This window comes from Enhydra lutris, unplaced genomic scaffold (assembly GCF_002288905.1).
Source record: "Enhydra lutris kenyoni isolate GAN:26980312 unplaced genomic scaffold, ASM228890v2 scaffoldscaffold12, whole genome shotgun sequence".
Classification (NCBI taxonomy): domain Eukaryota; kingdom Metazoa; phylum Chordata; class Mammalia; order Carnivora; family Mustelidae; genus Enhydra; species Enhydra lutris.
This window is the reverse complement of record NW_019154096.1, coordinates 26,381,503-26,404,861: the sequence shown is the minus strand read 5'-3', so window position 1 is coordinate 26,404,861 and position 23,359 is coordinate 26,381,503. Positions and strand designations below refer to the sequence as shown.

The 23,359-nt window shown below is 38.6% G+C and overlaps 1 protein-coding gene across 2 annotated transcripts in view; it reads left to right on the top strand.

Moving 5' to 3' along the window:
* The window catches only part of LOC111144955 (mitochondrial calcium uptake 1), a 245,703-nt gene that overhangs the window by 145,772 nt on the left and 76,572 nt on the right, over window positions 1-23,359 (top strand). For both annotated transcript variants that reach the window (XM_022499577.1, XM_022499576.1), the window contains one exon: window positions 20,049-20,131. In XM_022499577.1, coding sequence (XP_022355285.1) covers window positions 20,049-20,131 — 83 coding nt within the window. The remainder of the gene's footprint in view (window positions 1-20,048; window positions 20,132-23,359) is intronic.

Below are 23,359 nucleotides of genomic sequence, written 5' to 3'. Positions count from 1 at the left end.
GGAAGTTAATATTTTGGAAACAATTGCTTAAGATTTCTTCTGGGGGTTCACGAGACTAGAGGAGAACAGAGACTAAAAAGAAGCAAATTATGGGTTATAACAAAAATAAGACTGAAATGTAGTTTGACTGTATCTTGAGGATTTCATAATTTTATACTTTAAGAAAACTAGTTGTTTGCCTTTTCGTACTTATGTTTTATTTGAATTGATCCATTTTCATTTTTTGAAAATTCTAATAAAATTCTAATATTGACTTAAAATGTTAGAGAAATCTGGTTAAGGGCGCATGATGTCTGTAGCTTTTCTATTTCAGGAAAAATAATCAAGCTAGGGCTGTGTTCTAAAGAAGAGGGTATGAGGGGTGCCTGGGTGGCTCAGTGGGTTAAAAGCCTCTGCCTTCGGCTCAGGTCATGATCCCAGGGTCCTGGGATTGAGTCCCGCATCGGGCTCTCTGCTCAGCAGGGAGCCTGCTTCTCCTCTCTCTCTGTCTGCCTCTCTGCCTACTTGTGATCTCTGTCTGTCAAAGAAATAAATAAAATCTTTAAAAAAAAAAAAAAAGAAGAGGGTATGAGTGAGATAGTTAGCAGTGTTTTCTGTATGCTTAGTGGACTGATGCTGCCACCACAGTTATGTCTGCACACACTTTGTCCACTCGTGAATGGCTTATGTTGGCTTTGTGCTGCTTTTCCAGGGAGTCAGTTCTCTCTGATATCTGAGATTCAGGTAGGGACTCCAGAAGACAAAAGAGAAGTGGTCTCTCCTGGTTCTACATCTCTGCCTTAGGCGCTTGGAAACGGAAGCCTAATTGGCTGCATTTATCAATGGGCTAAAGTTCATGGAACAAGAAAAATAAAACTTCAAAATAGACTAAATTCTCTGCTTTCAAGAAAATGCCCTCACCTATAAAATTATTTCTTTTTCTCCCTTCATTCTTAGATCAAAACTACCTTTCTCTTAGCATACCTCAATTAGGATTTTGTGTTTTTTAAAACAAACATTAGAATTAAAAAAAAAAATTTTTTTTACATTGAATTGTGACTCATTATGGCTTCAGAGATATTTGCAGGAAAATGTTTATTATTCAAAAGAATCTCTAATTAGTGAAAATTTAGACAATGGATATGGTCAATAAATAATATCTTGAAGTAGGAACTGTATCATGTGGTTTTGTATCCCCAAAATACCTAACACTATATCCTACTAATACTGTTCATTCTAAGAATATGTGTGTGAAAGGATGTTTGGGATGTGGCTTCTCTGAGTCCCTTTAAGTAGAAAGGAGACCCAGCCCCCTACCCATCTCCATACCCTTTATTACAGTGTGAAATGGATCTCAGTTTACCTTTCTTTTTTCCCTAGAACAAATTATAGAAAGTTTTCCAGATTTCAGCCTCTCCTAATTCTTCTTTCCTGTCTTCCTCAAGCTCCATCCTGTCCTGTTTTTGTTCTGTAGATAGTTGGGATGGCTGTATAAGAATTTAGTTCTTAATAATTGATGATATTTAAAGATCTTTGTTTCCTCCTGAGCCCCACTTTTTCACATTGTTTGTCTCTTAGAAGTTGGACTGGAATCAAATATATCTGTCTACCTATATAGTTGACCTTTCCTTAAAACCACAACTTAATGGTATTTGGTATGCTTAGGCTTCATTCTGTGTTGTTTACTTGTTCCTGTAACAATTTTACAAAGTGCTTATTTGTTGTGCTGAGAAATTTGATGGTGCACAAGGGAAATCAAGGCAACAATAGTGGTTGTCATGGAATGGTTTCCTTAATAACTACCTCTTTTTTTTTTTTTTAAGATTTTATGTGTTTCTTTGACATAGAGCGCAAAAGAGCACAAGCAGGGGGAAGGGCAGAAGGAGAGGGAGAAGCAGGTTGCCCATTGAGTAGGGAGCCGGACACAGGGCTCCATTAAAGGACCCTGGGATCATGACCTGAACCAAAGGCAGATGCTTAACCAACTGAGCCACCCAATCACACTGCTCCTTCTGAAGAGGTGTTCAACACAGTATCTGGCACATAATAAGTACTCCATGTATATTTGTTGGCTAAATAAGTATCTAAGAATTTTTCTGAAGAGTTAATTTAGTATACAGTACCAATGTATACTAGTAGTCCTGCCTAGTATTTAAAACTGTTTTAAAATAATAGCTATTCTAGAAAATTAGAATAGCTAAATTTTTCTATTTGGACACTAAACTGAAAAAACAAGTAACTTTTGGGTGAATGCCAAACCAAGTCACATGTAAAGAGGGTCCTTCAAATTAGCATGAATTAAGTATCAAACATCCAGTTTCTTTATTAAAGCAGTTAATCCTAAGCATCTATACAGTAAGTTGTATCTTGGCATAAGCTGTCACTGTGGCTATAATTGAGCATATGGAGTGGACAAAAACCACATAGAATGAAATAAAAGTCAAGCAAGATAATTTTTTTAAAGATTTTATTTTTGGGCACCTGGGTGGCTCAGTGGGTTAAGCCTCTGCCTTCAGCTCAGGTCATGATCTCGGGGTCCTGGGATCAAGTCTCACATCAGGCTCTCTGCTTAGCAGGGAGACTGCTTCCCCCTCTCTCTCTCTGCCTGCCTCTCTGCCTACTTGTACTCTCTCTCTCTGTCCAATAAATGAATAAAAATCTTTTTTAAAAAATTTTTTTTAAATAATAAAAAGATTTTATTTGTAAGTAATCTCTACACCCATCGTGGGACTTGAATTTACAACCCCAGGATTAGGAGTCTCATGCTTTACTGACTGAGCCAGCCAGGCACCCCTGTAGTTGTTTATTCTGTAAGATCTTTCAAGACAGGATTGGGAATCTGTCTCATAGCATATGTAATTTGGGCATAAAAATAGTAACATGCATTTGAAGAAAATATATTCCTAAAGTAGAGCATGACCTTAATCAAGAGTAAAGCACTGGCATGCCTTTCAGATTCTTGGTCCCAGGAACGCTTGGAGAATCCAAGCTTTTTGACATCTCTGGCATTGAATACTCTCCTGTAACACAGCTGTCAAGCAACAGTGTAAGGAAGAGCAATTTAAATGAAAGACTCTTTCTGGCAGCTCTCAGAAGGTCATCCAGTAACTGAGGCTGAGATGCAGCTCGAAGACAGGTTAATATACTATGAACTGGAAACATAGCTATTTCTTCTCTTCAGATAGGAAGTCATAAATCTTTTTTTGAGAATCAGGGCTGAAAAGTATTTTCTAGAAAAATGTAAATGGAATAATTAGAAGGAATAAGTCTATACAGGTGAAGCCTTGCTGAAGGAATTCAGATAGTTTTCACAACCTTATGAATTTTTCAAATCCAGGTACTTGACATGTAGTGTTTCATATTCTTTAAAAAAAAAAAAACAAAAACCTTGCCAACTGACATTAAATAACTAAATTACACTGAGAGGCAATAAAGAATAAAGAGTTCTCTTTATAGCCATTGCAGAGTCTATATGTCATGATGGTAAAGCTCATGTAGTTTCTTTCATTTTTAGGATTTCCAAATAAAAGCAAGACTAAGTAAATGTGAATTTTAAGTCTGTTCCAATATACATTACATTTCTAAATGTTTTTTCATCATGGTCAGAATTTACTGGGCACCTGGGTGGCCTAGTCAGTTAAGTGTCCGACTCGTGATCTCAGCTCAGGTCTTGATCTCGGTGTCATGAGATCGAGCACTATGTTTGAAAAAAAAATTTTTTTATTAGAGTAAAAACATGGATCTTCTAATCAGATCCTTTCAGTAAGTGTTGCTAGGAAAAGCAGCCTAACTCCTGCCCCCTACACCCTGTAGTCATAATGTCCTGGCTATCCTGTGACTGACTCTAGACCAGGAAATCAGAGATACTGTGGGTTTGTCTGGGAGCTATACAAAGAGTAGGCACCATGGCTGTCCCTTGCATCCTGGGCAGCTTTATCCCCCATCTGCCCTACAGTTAAACTAGCTTAGACTTGGGCTTAGTCCTCAAAACTGCATGAGGTGAATCAAATTTTTTCTAACCTGAGACACTCTCAAAGGTGAAGTCCTTTAGACCTCTGAGAAACTGGGGTAAAGATGAGGGTTGATTACCTCTTTTAAAGGGGCAGTTGTTCCTCTTCTCACTTGACTACCAAGTTCATACTATACCCAAAACCATTTGTGCATCAGAATTAACTGCTGGAATGATACTTAAATTTAATTGACAATATGTAGTATTGGTGAAAGCATGAATTATTGACATACCTTTTTAGAATCTTTTTTTTTGTTTTTTAATTTTTTTTGTAAACATATAATGTGTTTTTATCCCCAGGGGCGCAGGTCTGTGAATCACCAGGTTTACACATTTCACAGCACTCACCATAGCGCACACCCTCCCCAATGTCCATAACCATCTTGACAGTGTTTTTCAAACACTTTCAAAAGGACTAATAAATAAATAAATAATATATAATAAATAAATAAAAGTGCTAAGCTTTAGCTTAGCAATCTCATTTGTACAAGTTTAGGCTAATAAGATGATCACATGTATAATGATGTTGATGGTCAAAAAATATATTGGAAAGAACTCAAATATCAGATGGCTGAACAAATTACTATAAATTTGTGCAGTAATTTTCAGTACAGCACTTAATATTATGTATGTAACAGAGATTTATTAGCATGGAAAAACATTCATAAGGTGTTGATAAGTCAAAATATACATATTGCATGAATCTATTTTGGGAAAAGAGAAAAGTGTGTGTGTGTGTGTGTGTGTGTATTTAAAAAATAGTCTGAATATTGTGTTTCTGATTTGTGGCAAATCCTGTCAGCTCTACCTTGAAATAGTCCAGAATCCCACTATTTTTCACTGTCCTCTCATGTCTCTTGGATTATGTTAGTACCTCCTGAATTGGTTATTCTTTTTTCACTCTTGCTTCTCTACAGTCCATTCTTAGTACAGAGGCCAGAATGATTTTGTTAATTCAACTTGTTTCAGCACCCAGAGGTAAAAATATTCAAAGGAGAGCATTGTTTTATCTTAGCACCATTTTTTTCTCACAGATGGGGGTCATCTGTCTTCTTGTTTTCTGCAGAATTCATCAGGAAATCTTTCCCCAGCCTTTTGTAGTAGTAACCCTGCTCAGAAATCTGTTTTGTGCATGGCTTTCTAGGCTTTTCAGTAGTGGAACATTATTAATTAGACACATAGGGCTTCCTTCTTGCGTAGGTTCTTTCCACAGATGGAAGGAAGCCCTTATATCTGTACCAGGACAAATGAGGTTTGTCTTCAGTGTCAAAAGGCTGGTCTTGGGATGCCTGGGTGGCTCAGTCAGTTAAACCACTGCCTTTGGCTCAGGTCATGATCCCAGGGTCCTGGGATCGAGTCCCACACTGGGCTCCTTGCTCAGCAGGGAGCCTGCTTCTGTCTCCACCTCTGCCTGCCCCTCTGCCTGCCCATGCATTTTCTCTCTCTCTCTCTCTCTCTTTGACAAATAAATAAAACCTTTTAAAATTTTTTAAAAAGAAAAAAAGGCTGGTCTTCAGTGTCAAAGGAGACTAAATTCTTTGCTTTCTAGGAAATTCTTCATCCAAAAAGTTACTTTCCCCCTTTGTTGTACAAAAGGAACACAAACACACATACTACTGGTACTATGTAGTCTAAATGTAATCTAAAATCGTGAAGCAGGGGCACCTGGGTGGCTCAGTCGGTTAAGCGTCAGCCTTCAGCTCAGGTCTGATCTTAGGGTCCTGGTATCGAGCCCCATGTTGGGGGTTCCCTGCTCAACAGGGAACCTACTTCTGCTCTCTCCCACCATGCCCCCACCCTATGCTCTCTTTCTCCTTCTCTCTGTCTCAAATAAATAAAATCTTTAAAATAAAATAATGGAGCAGTTCATGGGGAGAAAGGCAGCAAAATTACCCAGTCCCTATCTTTTTATCATTTAGCAGAAGAAGGTATGCTTAGTTATTTCAGACACAGCTGGAACACATCATAGAAAGGACTCTAGGAAAAAGATATTGCCCCCATAACTCTCTGTAATTACAGAGATGGGAGGCAGAGAACATCCAAGAAGCTATATAATAACAAGAGCATCCTGTTTGACAAAGTGATCTTGTTAGAAAGAAGGAGCTTCCACTCCATGGGTGGTATCAGCATCTTCTTTAATTGAGCTAATTCATATCTACTAAGCCAGCTTTGTACTAAGCCACCAGAGGGATATCTATATTTGCCTCTCCTCATCCTGCATTCCAAAAGACAAATTTACCTTTCTCACAATGAATTTAGGTTTAAAAAAAATTAAATCTGGGGTGCCTGACTGGCTCAGTCAGAGGAGCATGTTACTCTTGATATTGGGTCATGGGTTCAAGCCCCACATTGGGTATAGAGATTACTGGGAAAGCAAATAAATTTAAAAAAAATTAAATCCTCAGATTAAATGAATTCATTCTAAATCATAAATGACTATAAATTCCCATAATCTAGAAATATTTTCAAGAGGACGTTAGTAGGTCCATAAGATTTTCTAAATGATTGGGTTCATACAGTGGGTATAGTAGTAGAATAATAAGATCCATGAAAATAGGAATATGACCTTAATTTTAAATCCTAGAAACTTCTCTGAAGAAAATGGAGTTCCAGAAATGGAACCACCAGAGTGATGGTCCCACTTAGTGATGTCACAGAGACAAGGAAGCAGGAGAACCCGGCCTCCATCCCTCCCAATAAAGATCAACAATTAGATGGCTGTCCACAAACAGAAGCAGCCCTAGGAGAGCTCTGAAGTCTACTTGAAAAACTTCAACAGGGGTGCCTGGATGATACAGTCGGTTAAGCATACCACTCTTGGTTTTGGTTCAGGCTTTGATCTCAGGGTGGTGAAATCAAGCCCCACCTTGGGCTCTGTGCGGAGGGTGTAATCTGCTTCAGATTCTCTCTCTCTGTCCCTCTCCCTCTGGACCTCCCACTCACGCATGCTCTCTCTCTCTCTCAAATAAATCTTTTTTTTTTTTCTTAAGGATTTTATTTGAGAGAGAGTAAGCAAGAGAGAGAGAGAAGGAGCTCGAGGAGAGGCAGAGGGAAAGGAAGAAGCCGACTCCCCGCTGAGCAGGGAGCCCAGCTTGGGGCTCCATCCCAAGATCCCGGGATCATGACCTGACCCGGAGGCAGATGCTTAACTGACTGAGCCATCTAGGTGCTCCTAAGATAAATAAATCTTAAAAAAGAAAAGAAACTTCAACACAGTGGAACAAATAATTTGTGAATAACCACACAAAAAGGAAGGAAAAACAGTTACATTTGCCTGTGCCATCCCATCCCTCAAATCAGCATTGCTCAGCACCAAGAGGGAACTCCACCTCTAAGAAGATGTTTCAAATATGCCTCATAGTAACCACAAAATCAAAAGCTACAGTAGAGCCCCCCAAGATAAAGAGAAGGAAAGTAAAGTGTATGTGATGGAGTTTGAGATTGGTGGGTTGAGGTCCAGAGCCGATGACCAAGACAGAATTCTTGAGGCATCTTTGGTGCAAAGTGGTGGTTTGTTAGAGCACAGGGGCAAGACCTGTGGGCAGAAAGAGCTGCTGCTGCAGGGTTTTGAGGGGTGGCTGATTATATTCTATGGGGTTGGGAGAGGTAAGGTTTTGAGAAAGAACTTTGATATATGTTATATATGTTAAAGCTTTGACTCACAGGATACCAGAGGCCTTGCCATTGTCAAGTTAAGGTTGTTTATCCCTCAAGTAAGGCATTAACATAAGATAGTTGGGAACTTCCTGAAAGAAAGTTACACTCTGCGTACTTCAAGTATCTGTCTGTGGGCTGCAGGTTATAAGGACATTTAATTGTATTTACTTTACCTTCTGGAAGCAAGTTATTGATAGAAATGCTGTATTCTTATAGATTGCTAAGATATTTATAAACTGAGGGAGACTCCTCTGTCTTGTAGGATTGTAATCTTTATAAGTTTAACTATTTGTTTTTCCTTTCCTTAGCTTTAGGGCAGCCAAGAGTGACTGAGGGATGTCACATATAGCCCATGGGCGGGGTCCCGGGGATGGGGGGTTGCGGGTGTGTTATCTTCTGCTTTGTCTTCAGCTTGCCTTCTGTTCCCTCATCATACCCACTATAGAAAGTCATAAATTCACCAAGGAAGACAGCAAGGAAAAAAAAAAAAAGATCAAAGGAACTACAGAAAATCTAGAAAACTGTAAGATAGCAACTCTAAGTCCTTACCAATCAATAATTACTTTAAATAAAGTGGATTAAATTCTTCAAACAAAGCGCAGAGAATTGCTGAATTCATAGAAAACAAGACCCAACTATATACTCCCTGCAGCAGACTCCCTTTAGCTAAAGGAACACATAGGTTCAAAGTACTGGTATGCAGGAAGATTCTACACAAATGGAAACCCAGAAAGGAGCAGGAATAGCTATACTTGTATCAGACAAAGTAAACTTTAAGTCAAAAACAACCGAGATAAAGTCATCATATAATAATAAAGGGATTAATTCATCAATAACAATTTTAAATATACATGCATCCAGCATTGGAACAATTAAGTATATTAAGCAAATACTAACAGATCTGAAGGAGTGACAATACATTAATATTAGGGGACTTCAATATTCCACTTTCAACAGTCTTTTTATCTTTATAATTTTTTGATATATCTCTTATAAATAACATGTTTTGCTCCAATCTGAGAGCATTTGTCTTTTAGTAGAGGAATTTCATTCATTTAACTTTGTTGTGATTTTATTTGGTCTTCTTTCACCTCATGTTTCTAGGCTTTCTTGCTCTTCTTTTAAACTTTTGTTCTAGGCATTACAGTTTTCATGGAGCTTTTATATGGCAGTTTGTATTTTAGAAGGCCTCTTTCTCCTTTTTTCTTTCTTTTAGCAGTATTTTGGTTACCCCCTGAGGTATTTACATTTCGACAATGTGGTAAGATTTACTCTTCAAGGGACCTAGAAAGAAACTCTTAGGAATGTTAGTGTCTTTTGGATGGTTTTGGCAGTCCCAAGTAAAATGTAGTAGCATCACCCTGTGATTGGAGGGAGTGCACTGAAAATAATTCTCTGGACTCGGGGTCAAATAGGGCCTCTCTAAGGGTTGGAAATGTAGGAGGGGGGTCATTTGGGTCACTGTGGTCATGGAAATGATAAACCCATTGGACCAGGCCAATTTTGCACAGCAGGACATGGGCTTTATCTCAATGTTTTCTATTCACTGTGAGCCTTAGCCTTAGCCATGATCGCCATGATGGAAGGATGGGCACGGAGATCCAGGCAGTAAATAGGTGAGGAGAGGGAGGGCCCTGGTATGAGTATCAGTAGCTAGGGGACTTATCCTTCCCCTTTCCTTCCTCCTTCCCACTAGAGGCCTCAGTAACCCAGTCAGCTATTCCACTGGTGGCAGGGATGCCTCCTGAGGTGTGTTTCTCACCTCTGCCCTGTTCAGGGAAAAACTGATGGGTCTCAGGATCTGTAGCATCTTGGAGGAAACAGGCATATAGCCCAGATAGATCTTCAAGAAAGTAACGGATTTTAGGGTCATTAGAGATACTGTCCAGTTGACACATTTTGGCAGTTGTGACTAACAATCAAGAAAACAAATAAGAAAACCTGCAATAGCCAATTAGTTCCCTTCTTTGTTTCCTGCTACATAAAATATTAATGGTTTGAATTTCAGTTAAGGTATAGTTTGTTTAATTTCTTTTCAGTGTAACAGAATTCATTGTTTATGCACCACACCCAGTGCTCCTGCAATACGTGCCCTCCATAATATCCACCAGGCTCACCCAACCTCCCACCCCCCCGCTCCTTCAAAACCCTCAGATTGTTTTTCAGAGTCCATAGTCTCTCATGGTTCATCTCCCCCTCCAGTTTCCCTCAACTCCCTTCTCTTCTCCATCTCCCCATGTCCTTCTCGTTATTTCTTATGCTCCACAAATAAGTGAAACCATATGATAATTGACTCTCTCTGCTTGACTTATTAAGGTATAGTAGTTTTTTTATCTCAGTTTCTACTTCTTAATTTTTTTTCCTGTTACCTTAATCTTATGTGTTTTGTTTTGTTTTGTTTTGTTTTGTTTTTAAAGATTTTATTTATTTGACAGAGAGTGAACACAAGCAGGCGGAGTGGGAGAGGGAGAAGCGGGCTTCCTGCTGAGCAGGGAGCCTGATCCGGGGCTTGATCCCAGGACCCTGGGATCATGACCCCAGCTGAAGGCAGACGTTTTACCCCTGAGACACCCAGGTGCCCCAATCTTATGTGTTTTTATCAGAAAATTTTGGATGACATCACTATGAGCCCTCTTCATAGGTGGCTGCTTCTTTTATCAGGGTGTCCCAAGAGACCTCTCCACAACTGAGGTCTGCCTCCACTCATGTGATATGTAGAGGGTCTTTGGGAAAAGTCCCGAGGCCTCTGGAGTGTGATACTAGAGTCTTGGCATGTTGGTATACATGAAATTAATGACATCTGGAAAGCATCCGTGGGGTTTTGCATTTATCAAAGAGCTGATGTACCTTCTCAGGGTTCTTAGGAGACACTGGCTGGCACCAGATGTTTGGAACATTTATATTTATCCGTTAATTTTTTTTAGCAACCTCACACCAGGAATTGGACTCATCATATCCCACTGGGTCAATGAATGAAGAGCAGCAGTAGTAAGTGAAGTAGTAATGCACAGACAAAGACCATAGGCCTGTTTTGTTTTTCCTCTGTTGTATTCTTCCTCTGGTTGTGCCACTGGTTTCCATTTGCAAGGCTATTTCACTCTTCTGAGGAAGAACATATAGTCGAGGTATGGCCCACGGGCTCCCTGGTCAAAGGTGGAGATCTATGGCAATCTTTGCCTTGTGCCTTTAGCCTAGAGCCTCTCCTGGGGCAGTGACAAAGCCTGTGATCCAGTCAGCTCTCCTTAACTCGCCATGGCCTTGAGGCATGGAATACCCTGATACACATTGATAGTTAATTAAGGTCATGTAATTAGTAGTCTAATAGTCTTGTTAGACCAGATGACTTTGATCATGCTGCTCTAGGGAGATAGTTAGAATTATTATAGCAGCCCTGCATTTTGGGTTGGCTACCCCAGGCTACACAGAACAGAAGCAAAAGGAAGAGTGCATGGGGCAGCCTGACAGACCCCGCCCCCACCTCAGCAAGCAAGCAGTGCTCATTTCTCTGATGGTGTTACCTCCTGAGTTAGGTAGTTTAATAAGCAAGTTGCTGGGAAAGGGCATTCTCCTCAGTTAACTGCGCAGACAACCATGCATTTCTGCTGCCTGTGCCAGTTGCTTTGCCCGGGCTTTAGCTTCTGCCTTATAGAAAGTAACTCAGACACCTAGAAATGCCCTGGGGGGAGTCATCAGCCTGGTGAGCTTCCCACAGACATCTCCCCTTTCCAGAAACAATGTTATGACTGGACCGACCTGTGGTTATTATAATTGCAATATGCCCTTCAGTAACAACCATCAGGAAACTTTGAAAAAATAAAGGTTTATTATTTAAAAGACCTGGAAATTACACAGCACACCTAGGCCTACACAGTGAGTGCTGTCACATGTAGAGATTGCCCAAGGGTACACTGGCCTGGGGCTCTGCTTTTATTGGACTTGAGGGTGGGGGCCTAGGGTTTCACAGGCTTACCATTCATTGGTAAATTTAAAACAGAAGAGCCAGTGGGCGCCTGGGTGACTCAGTGGGTTAAGCTTCTGGCTTGGGTTTAGAATCATGATCTCAGGGTCCTGGGATTGAGCCCCATGATGGGTTCCCTGTTCAGTGGGGAACCTGCTTCTCCCTCAGCCCCTCCAGCTCCCTCTGCTCTCGCTCTCTCTCTCTCCCCCCTCTCTCTCTCTCGTAAATGTTCTAAAAAATTTTTAATTGAAAATAAATAAAACATAAGGGCCAGAATTTAAAGTGTGGGGAAAAGATAAGTGACCCAAATGGTTCGTGATCAAAATCACCCACCATCTCTAGAACAAAGGAGCCTCAGTGCAAGGAGGTGGCCCAGCTCTCTGTGGTCCTGTAGCTGGCAATATGTCTGTTTGAGATAGCTCTCTTTGAAGTGCATGCCTTGGCCACCAAAGCTTAATGCACTTGCATTACAAAAAAGAACGTTGTCAAGGCTTACAATACAGGTAGCATTTGAATTAAATTATGAGTGTGTGTGTATCTCTGGGAGTGTGGGGGCAACATGACTTTTATCCAGGATGAAGTCATCCATTTCTTTTGATGTTTTAGGAGTTGGAAATTTTAGCTTCCTTTCACTTTCTTCTCTCTACTCAGTTTTTACAATTTTAATAATCTGGCATTTTTTTATTCCATGTTCTTTCTTTATTTATTTATTTGACAGAGACACAGCAAGAGAGGGAACACAAACAGGGAGAGTGGGAGAGGGAGAAGCAGGCTTCCCTCTGAGTAGGGAGCCCCAATGCAGAGCTCGATCCCAAGGCCCTGGGACCATGACCTGAGCCAAAGGCAGACGCTTAACAACTGAGCCACCCAGGCACCCCCATGTTATTTCTTTAAATGACTTTACAGTACATATTTTCTCTTTCAGGGATATTTCTTATACTTCATTATTATATATTTTACATTTTGGGAGAATAGCCAAGTGTGTATATGTACTAGTGGCCTGCCTGGATTTGAACTCTGGCTCTCTGACCCTGGACACACTGTACCTTAGTTTACTCTTCTTTAACAAGGGATGGGTATAATAGTACAATGTCACAGAGCCGTTGGGAGGATTAAATAATTCATATAAAGTGCTTATACATAATAAATGACATTTAATAAATGTCATGCCAGTTGCCATGATTATTATTGTATTAATAACCATTATTTAAACTTAACTCTGTTATACTGATTTTATTACTCAATTTATTGCTCACTTCTTAATTGATTTCCTCTTCTCTGTCTTTCTTTGATTGATTTTGGTTGTTGGCTAAAGAATTTCCTGAACCGGGGATTGCAAACTTTTTCTTAAAGGGCTTGATAAATATTTTAGGCTTGCTGGCCTTGACAACTACTACTACTTAACTACTGAGGTCTCTGTTGCTTTGAGCTCCAGAGCAGCCATAGGCAGTACATAAACCAGTGGCTCACCAGGAGGGCATAGTTTACCGACCCTTTTTTTCTTTTTTTTTTCTTTTTTGTGTAATCTTATTAAGGTCTGTGGATTATACAGTTTCAAACCCTTGCATGTCTGAGAATATCTTCTGTCACTAATGTAGATAAATGATGACTTCATGTGTATGTAACTCTTAGATGACAGCTGTTTTCCCTCAAGACTTTATAGAACTTGCTGTGTAGTGTTCAGGTGTTGCAGACAGTTGTGATACAACCCAATTCTTCTTTTTTTATGACAACTAATTTTTTTTCCTCCTGGATGGCTGAGGATTTCTGTTTTCTTTATCCTTGGCATTTGTCATTTCACCAGAGGAACTATTTTTCTATTCTGTGTTTAAAACAACAAGGCTAAAGAGAAGAACAGGGTTGATGTACCATGAACTTGGCTATTTCAGATTGCATTATTGTCTGCTTTTGTCCACTAAGGACATTTTCCATATATATAGTATTCCAGAAGTTAGCAATGAAAATTGCTTATCATTTTGAATTGCATATGGTGTGATATGGTGTTTTAAGTGGCAGAATGTTCACTATTTTGTATTATATAGTTTGGTTCCTGTTTAATTGAAGCATACAGCTGAATAGCCACAAAAAAACATTCAGGAGGGGCATCTGTGTGGCTCAGTCAGTTAAGCATCTACCTCTTGGTTTTGGCTAAGATCAAGAGCTCAGGGTGGTGAGATTGAGCCCTGCAATCTTACTCTGTGCTCAGCAGAGAGTCTACTTGAGAGTCTCTCTCCCCCTCCCACTCACTCCCCTGCCACCAGCCCTCTCTCACTCTTTCAAATAAATAAATAATCTTTTTTTTTTTAAGTCAAGAAACAGTCTAATTGAATTACCCTTGCTTGAGCATATTAAATCACAAAATTATAAGGAACTAAAATTTATAATAAAGTCATTACAGTTTTTAAAATTATAATTCTAGCACAATCCACAGGGAAAAAAAACCCTTGATTTTAACTTTATTTCATAACACAGTGTCCATGTTATTTCATGGTAACTGGTTATGAACCAGTTATACTCCATGTGGATTTCTTAAATTTACCATTCCATATTTTGTATTTCAAGAACAACTGTTTGCCTAGTTTCAGAGCAGAATGCCATAGTTATTCTCATCATCCCTGTTAACTTCAGATGGCAAGATTAATAATGGATATTTTGGTCAGTAGATAATTCTACAAGACAAAGATAAAGGAAAGCTTGACAATGGGACTTCTGAGTGAGGCAGAAAGTATAATAGTTGAAGTTTTGAGCCACTGGTACTCTCATTATACCCTGCTTCACATAATATGCCAGTTAACTGTATATAAAAGTTAAATGTAAATTACATAACTTTATAAAAAAAGTTTTTCTTGACTTTGTACATATCTTTCGTCATTCTTTAAGTCTTTTATATTTTTCAAATATTTGCAGCCTTTTTTATTAGCTATAGTGTTAACATGACACTTGTCATGAAACTATTAGAAAATGCTGAAAAAGCTAACATTATCATATTTACTTCCTGTAAAATACTAAGAGAAATGAAATTAGACTTACAAGGCAACTTATTGATGAAAAGAAAATCAATCTGCTGCTGCTTAAGTGTGTTTAAAATAATTCTTAGGATGTTTTCATTTTATATAGCACTCTTCTTCTGAAGCTAAATCATCCCAAGGAAACGCACAGCTACAACATATTGTGCTATGAGAACTTTCCTTCTCTCCTCTGTATAAAAGGCAGAAAGATTTCTTTCAGACTGCATATAACCATCATACGTAGAAGAATTCAGGGAGGGGTATGTTTTGAAATCCAATCTTATAGGTGTCCCCCCCCAAAAAAAGCAAGACAGATAGAAAGCAAGACACTAAGCCTTCATAGAAAAGGAATGCTAGTACGTTAATCAGCAAAGAAGCAATCCTGTTGTTTCTAGAAAGGATAATGTCATTCCAGAATTAAGGAATTCCAGAATTAATCCTAAATTACATTTAGGATATTCTGCATTCATGGGAGACATTGGCCATCTGAAGTATCCCAGGGGAGGGCTGTTGAGTGCTGAATTTGTAAGAAAGTTCTGAGAAACCCTAATAGAGATAAATAATATGTTTTTATGTATTCAGAAGACCATCATAGAGATGAGGAAGCAGATTTATGTTTTTATCTCTGTAGAAAGTTAAGCTAGGATAGCTTGCAGGAGCTACACAAAATTAGATTTGTATTCTGTATGAGAAGAAAAACTCAATACAGCCAGCAGTGCTTATTAGACTTCAGAAGTGGGTGACCTCTCTCTCTCAGAAATAATCAGAGGCTATGTGATTATCCTTACAAATTCAGTAGGCAACTTCGTCATTAAATAGAGGTTGTTCATAATCTAAAGGGTTTTTTCCTAATTCAGAGTTCTCTGATACTGCATATTAATTACCTCATTTATCCTATAGCATCATTTTAAAACAAGAATAGTGCAGGTAGGAAATCTGTGGTAGGAGAATCAAACTGACAGGAAATAAAAATCTAAGCTATTCATGTTTTTGTTTATTCTGTCAGTATTACCAAAAAAAATTTCAAGGCATAATGACTCATGTTGTTGGAAGAGCCAGAATTAGAGCCCTGGTCTTGTGCCTTTTCTATTAAAAAAACAGTGAAAACAGTCATGAGAGTCTTGAGACAGTTAGTGTTGTTGCTGTGATTATTTGACCTACTACACATAGACAAAGATGCTGCTTTTTTTCTTATTACTGAAAGGGAGCAGAAAAATCTCCTGTGCTTCCAGGAACAATCTAGAGTCATTATTGTTATCACTACTGTTAATCATTGAATAATATAAATACAGATTCTAGGCTAGAACAGACCTAATGCATCTCCATTTCCTAGTAGCAAAGATGGTCATGGAATTTTGAGTTAAAGTTGTACAGTAATGAATTTTGTATAGAATCTTGCTGTTTTAATCAGTTCCAACATATGCTATCATTTTGGAAATCATTGTACGGGAGGTAGATTATGTCGTTAACACAGTTGGGGAAAACTTCACTGTTCACTGTGTAAGTAGCCTGGGATTCAAAAGAATTCCTCTCTCAGTTCCTTTCTGTGGAAATACGTTGTGAGTTAGCAGAAACCCTGGACACCTTAAAGCTTTCCAGAACAGCTAGATTTAAAAATTACACTGAGGACACCTGGGTGGCTCAGTTGGTTGAGCACCCAACTCTTGATTTTGGCTCAGGTCATGATCTCAGGGTTCCTGGGATGGAGCCCCACATCGGGCTCCATGCTCAGCGGGGAGTCTGCTTCAGGATTCTCTCCCTTTGCCCTTCCCCCTGCTCTCTCCCTCTCTCTCAAATAAATAAATAAATCTTTGAAGAAAAAAGTGAATATATTTTATATCCTGAAGCCTACGTTTAAAGGGAGACAGGGAAGTACAAGAGAACATGATCAGCAGATGAAGACTGAATAGGCTGAAAGAACTACTCCTATAAGGATCTTTCCTGATAGACTGGTTAAGGCCTAACTGAGAGTGCGCAAGGCCACTGCCCTGACTTGCCTTTTCGTGGCCGGCGCTCTCTAAGCTCAGCCTCTGGAGTAGTGTCCGTGCACATACTTCAATGAACACTCTGCAGAGCTCCGTATAAAGCAAATCCTGTGTTCAAAAGTAAGCCAGGATCAAGAGATATAGAAAGCTCAAGAAAGTACAGGATGTGCTTTGTTTGGTAAAATGAAGTTAACCTTAGTTGTAGGAAGCCATATAAACTATGATTTGCTGAAATAACTCATTCTGTCATTTAAATGATGACTGTGCCTTCACAAAACTCACAGGACAATAAGAATGAAAGATGATGATAAAGCTAAAATTTTAAGCACTCTGCGCACCCTCTGTAATCAGTAGAGCTAGGGAATGGGAATGCTGCTTTAATTCTTGAGCTCTAATTCAACATAGTTACTGGCTTTTGCCAAGTTTTTCCCTATTTCTGTTCACTAGGTCTATATTCCTCCTGATGCCATGTCCTCCGTCACTGCTTCCTTTCTCCTTCCTTTTACCTTAAATATTGGCATCCAGCTGCATTCTATCCTTTCCTCCGCCTTCTCCTCAACCCTCACTTCTCTGTGGGCACCCCCACTTCAGGCTCTTTGTGCCCGCAACTGCCAAACCCACCCTCTTGTCGAACCTATAGACCCTTGTTTCCCACTCTCTCAGCGTTTTCATCTGAACACAGGCTGTGGACCCCTTAATTCAGCGGGTCGGCTCTGAATTCCTTTTATTTCTCAAACCTTTTGCATCTGTTTTAACTCTTGGTTAATGACATGCAAGCTACCAAGTAGCCTAAGGCAGTCATGCTGTCAGCCTTTTTTACTCTCAACGCTTCACAGCTAATTAATCATTAAGTTGCTTAATTCCACCTCCTTATTCCAAATGTGTTTCTTCCTCTCAGTTACCGCTGCTATCACCTCAGTTCACATTTTCAACCTTTACGAGAGCTTGCATGATCTTTCTGAAGCTGGTTCTTCTTTTCCAGCTCATCCTTCAATTCACGCTTTAGCCAGAGAAATCATTTATAATGCCTGTTTGATGGTGCTACTCCCCCGCTGAAAACTTCCAGCAGCTTCATATTTTCTGCAGTTGTTACAATCTCAGGTATCTACAAGGAATAGGCAAGTAATGTGTTTGAATGAAGTGGTCCACGTGTAAGACAATAGGGAAGAAGAGGAGAATACATACCTGCCTAAAGCAATTCGTATTCAGAATCCTTAAAAACAGGTGACAAACCTGAGAATCTAATATTGCCTGTGGGTTTCCAGTTAATGCAGCCAATTCTAACGTATGAATGTGGCATATGCAATGTTTCTATTATGGCAGCTATGTCCTTGAAATAAACAGCTTAGAATTCAGCTATTGCAGAGACTGATGTAATCAGTGAGTCGTGTTTTGTTTTTTGTCTTTCTAGGTTAAAACATACCAGAATAGAGTATGTGTTTGTTATTGTTCAGAACTACTGTCTTACTATTGGATGCCATGGAGCATAATGAAAAAGTTTATTGTCTTTGGAGTCATCGTTGATCTAGGTTCACTTACCATTTCTGCCACATACTAGCTATGCAATTTTGAGCTAGCATGTATGGCTTTTCAGGGTTGAGCATACAAAATCAGATAATTATCAAGCTTTACATTATCAAGCTCAGTGCTTGGCATAGTAACTCTTCAGTAAAAGCACCCAGACCAGTAGGAAAAATTAAAGAAGTGACAGTAAGTATACAAAAATCTAATACCCCCAGCTATATCCTTTACAACAATTATACTTGTAACATAAAGAAGTTCAAACCTGTTGGAAGCCATTATCAAGTAAGGCAGGCAGCTGGAAGCTGACAAGCACATGATTCACCCAGGCCACTAAAAACTAGGAGCTCACCAGCCTAGCTGCTGGCTAGCTGGCTGAAAATAGAATTTGACCCTACAAGGTATTACTACTGACAAGTTCATGAGCAAGATGGGACTATGGATTCTCTGTAACTGTGGATAATGTGCTAAGCCTTTTTTACTTTTTTTGTCTACATACAATCTTTAAATTTTTTAATAAAAGTTGTGTTAAGGGACGCCTGGGTGGCTCAGTTGGTTAAGTAGCTGCCTTCGGCTCAGGTCATGATCCCAGTGTCCTGGGATCGAGTCCCACATCGGGCTCCTTGCTCAGCGGGGAGCCTGCTTCTCCCTCTGCCTCTGCCTGCCATTCTGTCTGCCTGTGCTCACTCTCTCTCCCTCTCTCTCTCTGACAAATAAATTAAAAAAAAAAAAAAGTTGTGTTAACTGAAAATTTAATTCAATAGTATTAGCATATATAGGATGTTTTATTTTGGTTTATTCTCCACAGTTATATAAATTTGAAGTACCAAAGGAAGGAAGTAAATAACTTTGTTTTCTTTACCAGAATATTTAGCATGGTAAGGAAGAAGGGACATTACATTTTATTCTAATATACAAGTATATTAATTATATTTATAGTATACTGCTTGATCTAGGAACTCTAAGACATCTTGAAGAGTTTTTACCATTCAGTTAAGGGAAAGAAAATATATACATGCATCTTCTCAAGCTTTGCATTTTTCACTTTATTTTTAAACTCAGCTTTAGTTTAGCATTTACATATACTTTGTTCAGTGATTTGCATACCCAGCTGACATGGTTGAAGTAGGAGGCTATGTAGCTACCAGTATGCTTTTCTGCCTTTAGATAGTAACCTGATGGCTGAATGACATCTGCTGAACTCCTGATTGCACTTAAAAATGGAGAGACTAGAAAGACCAAAGTAGAAATCTATCTGCGTTTTGTTTTTTTTTTTAAGATATATTCATGTATTTTAGAAAGAGGTAGCGTGTGTGTGAGAGAAAGAGCGAAAGAGAGTGGGGAAAAGGGCAGAGGGAGAGAGAGAGAAGCAGACTCCCAACCGAGTCTGGAATCCGATGCAGTCCAGTCCCACAACCCAGAAATCACAATCTGAGCCAAAACCAAGAGCCGGATGCTCAACTGACTTCGCCATCCAGGTGCCCCCAAACCTAGCTGGTTTTAAAAAGGCAAGACAAAGACTTAGAGTTTTAGCCTCTTTGCAGCAGTATGTCTCACTCCAAGCAGACTTTCATGCCCAGATAAATAAAGCTATATTTAAGTAACAGAGCAACATTAATACAGAGTTAAGAGGATGGTTTCTAATAAAGCAAAGCAGAACTATTTAGGAGATTAGTGTTAAAACTCAAGAGACAAGTGCTGTCTTTACTGGCCATAGTCAAGTTTCTCTTTTGGTTTTAAGGGGTATCACTACATATTAATCTAGATAAATAGAGTGGCATTCTGTGACTTGATAATACTTTGTGTCTAACCATCTGTTTTTCTTAAAGAGATGATTTTTTATTTTTAGTCAATGCCTTCTAAATACTTTTCTTTCTCCCCCTCTCCTTCTTCTCCTTCCCTCCTATCCTTTCCTTCCTTTCTGCTTGCAGCTCCTCAGAGAAATTTTGAAATCGCCTTCAAGATGTTTGACTTGAATGGAGATGGAGAAGTAGATATGGAGGAATTTGAACAGGCAAGTTGTCCTGGAAAGTTTCTTTAAGTACAATAATATTTAATACATTTTCATGTGCCTTGGAGTTATTTTGGTCTTGGTCAGCATACTCAGATGCTATACAATTTTTGAAGTAGCAAATATGTCATTTAAAAAAAAAAAATCCTCACTTTTAACAAGCGGGTCTTGTTTGTTTTTACTCTAAATATAAGGAATTACTTGAGCATATGATTAAGGTCAAAGTTCTTCTGATTCTCTAACATGGATTAGACTATGATGCTGAGAGGAAAAATTATGGCTGTTCAGTCATGTGTTTAGTCAATGTTTATTAAACAGCTGCTTTTTGCCATATAGTTCAGAATATAAGGATGTTTTGAAAGAATTTCTGTAAGAGAAGGAAACATGATACCATGCCTTTGACTGTAGGAGGTCTAAGCCAGAGACGTTGTACAGTTTCTGATGAATCCTAGGAAGAGATTACATTTCCATAAAACTTCTATCATTGGTGGGCCATGATACCTCTGTAGATGCAATGATTATGATTGTCAGACTGGCTTCAAAACAAAATATGTATGGATATATGGGAGAAAGCATTTTGTATTTAAAATAAGGAATGTAGCAAAAAGGAAATTGGAGAAGTACAGTACATCTTCAAGTAAGAAATCCACAGAGACAAATATTTTTGAATACCTGGAGACATTTATTCAAATCTGCACCCTGTTTCCATCGAATACTTTCACTTTCCCATAATCCTGCACTTTACTAATATTGACAGGTTGTGCCAAATGATTACATGTAGAACTTATTTTGGTATTTTTAAATTTTTATTTTATCTAGGGGAGTATGGGGGATAGTTTATATTCATTTGGACTTTAGAAACACTGAATTTCCTCCTGCTGCCCCCATTTTTCTTTTTTTTCAAGTTTTTATTTTAATTCCAGTTAATGTACAATGTGATATTAGTTTCAGGTGTACAGTATAGTGATTGAACACTTCCATATTTCACCCTGTGTTCATCACAAGTGCATCTTTTTTTTTTTTTTAAGATTTTATTTATTTATTTGACAGAGAGATCACAAGCAGGCAGAGAGAGGAGGAAGCAGGCTCCCTGCTGAGCAGAGAGCCCGATGCGGGGCTCGATCCCAGGACTCTGAGACCATGACCTGAGCCGAAGGCAGCGGCTTAACCCACTGAGCCACCCAGGCGCCTCACAAGTGCATCTTTAATTCCCATCACATATTCAACTCACCCCTGGATTTTATTTTATATAAAACTACTTAATTTTATTTTTATTGCGGTATTATTGACATAACATTGTATTAGTTTTAGGTGTAGAACATAATGATGTGATCTGTGAATATATTGCAAAGTGAAAATAAGTTTAGTTAACATCCATCACCACACAGTTATAAATTTTTTCCTTTTGATGAAAATTTTTTAGATCTACTCTCTTAACTTTCAAATTTACAGTACAATACAGTGAACTATAATCACCATACTCTACATTACATCCCCAGGACTTATTTATCTTATAATTAGAAGTTTATACCTTTAGATGACCTTCACCCATGGGGACCCCCCCCCACCTCTGTCAACCAACAATCTTCTTTGTATGCATGAGTTCGGCCTTTTTTTTTTTTTTTTAAAGATTCCATCTATAAATGAAATCATACAGTATTTGTCCTTCTCTTTCTGACTTATTTCATGTAGCATAATGCCCTTAAGGTCCATCCATGCTATCACAAATGGCAGAATTGTCTTCTTTTTTATGGCTGAATAATATTCCATCATATATATACACATACATCCATACATATATTTTCATCCATCCATCCATCCATTGGTGGATACTGATGTTCCCATATCTTGGCTATTGTAAATAATATTGCAATGAACATGGATGGGTGCAGGTATCTCTTTGCAATAGTGATTTTGTTACCTTCTTATAAATACCCAGAAATGAAATTGCTGGATCATATGGTAGTTCTATTTTTAATTTTCAGGGGAACCTCCATACTGTTTTCCATAGTGGCCACATCAATTTACATTCCCAGCAATAGTGCACAAGTGTTCCCTTTTCTCCACATCCTATCCAACATTTGTTATTTTTTGTCCTTTTGATAATAGCCATTCTACCAGGTGTGAGGTGTTATTTCGTTATAATTTTGATTTTCATTTTCCTGATGTTGAGTGACACTGAGCACTTTTCACATACCTGTTGACCATCTCTATGTCTTCTTTGGAAAAATGTCTATTCAGATGTTAGAGAAGGGAGTGCTATTTCATCTAATGTGATCCCTTGATAATTGGGCACCTTAAACTGATACAATGTCTAATATTGACCACAAGGAATCTTCCATCCAAGTACTAACCAGGCCCGACCCTGCTTAGCTTCCGAGATCAGACGAGATCGGGCGCGTTCAGGGTGGTATGGCCGTAGACGACCACAAGGAATCTTGATGTAAAAAGCCTTTTAGACCAAAAACAAAAAAATAATTATAAGGTAGCTAATGAACAAATGGCTCTCTTTAGAAGTTTCTCTGCTTCATCTTTATACATTTTACATTCTTGGGAAATATAAGAATTTATTAAGTTGTCAGTGCTCTAGGTTTCCAAACATTCAAACTTTGCACTTACTTCCCAGGTAAACAGGTGTTTTCTTGACAGTGTATTCATCAAGCTTATAAAAAAAAGTTAAACAGAAGCAGGAAGAGGACCTCACATATTTCAAAGTTAACGTTGCATGAAGCAAACTAATAGCTAATTCCTTGATTCATCTTTTTCTAAAATCACTTTGATCATGCATAAACACATTACTAAAAGGCATTAATCTACTGTTAATACTTTGTGTGAGTTTTCTCTGACCTTTCTATCACACAGATCCTTTCTCTAACCCATTTCATAGCAGATCAAAGCAAAAGATCGTAGCAAAAGATAATTTAAAAAAAACCAACCCTCATAATTGTTTGGGCTCCTTTCACCCAATGCCATGACAGAAATTTTTTTTAGTATGAAAGTATGAGAAATAATAACTCATTTTTGAGATAGAAGAATGAAATTTTATTTCAGAAATCATGTTTTATATTTCTTTTGATTTTCTCCACAGCATAAAGCATGTAGTAAGCATTCACATGACTAGTTGAATTGATGTTTTGATCGATTCTCATGTTATACCCTTAACAAATTATCTACATAAAATATTTTAAGAAAATATTGGGGATCCTGGGTGACTCATTGGTTAAGCTTCTG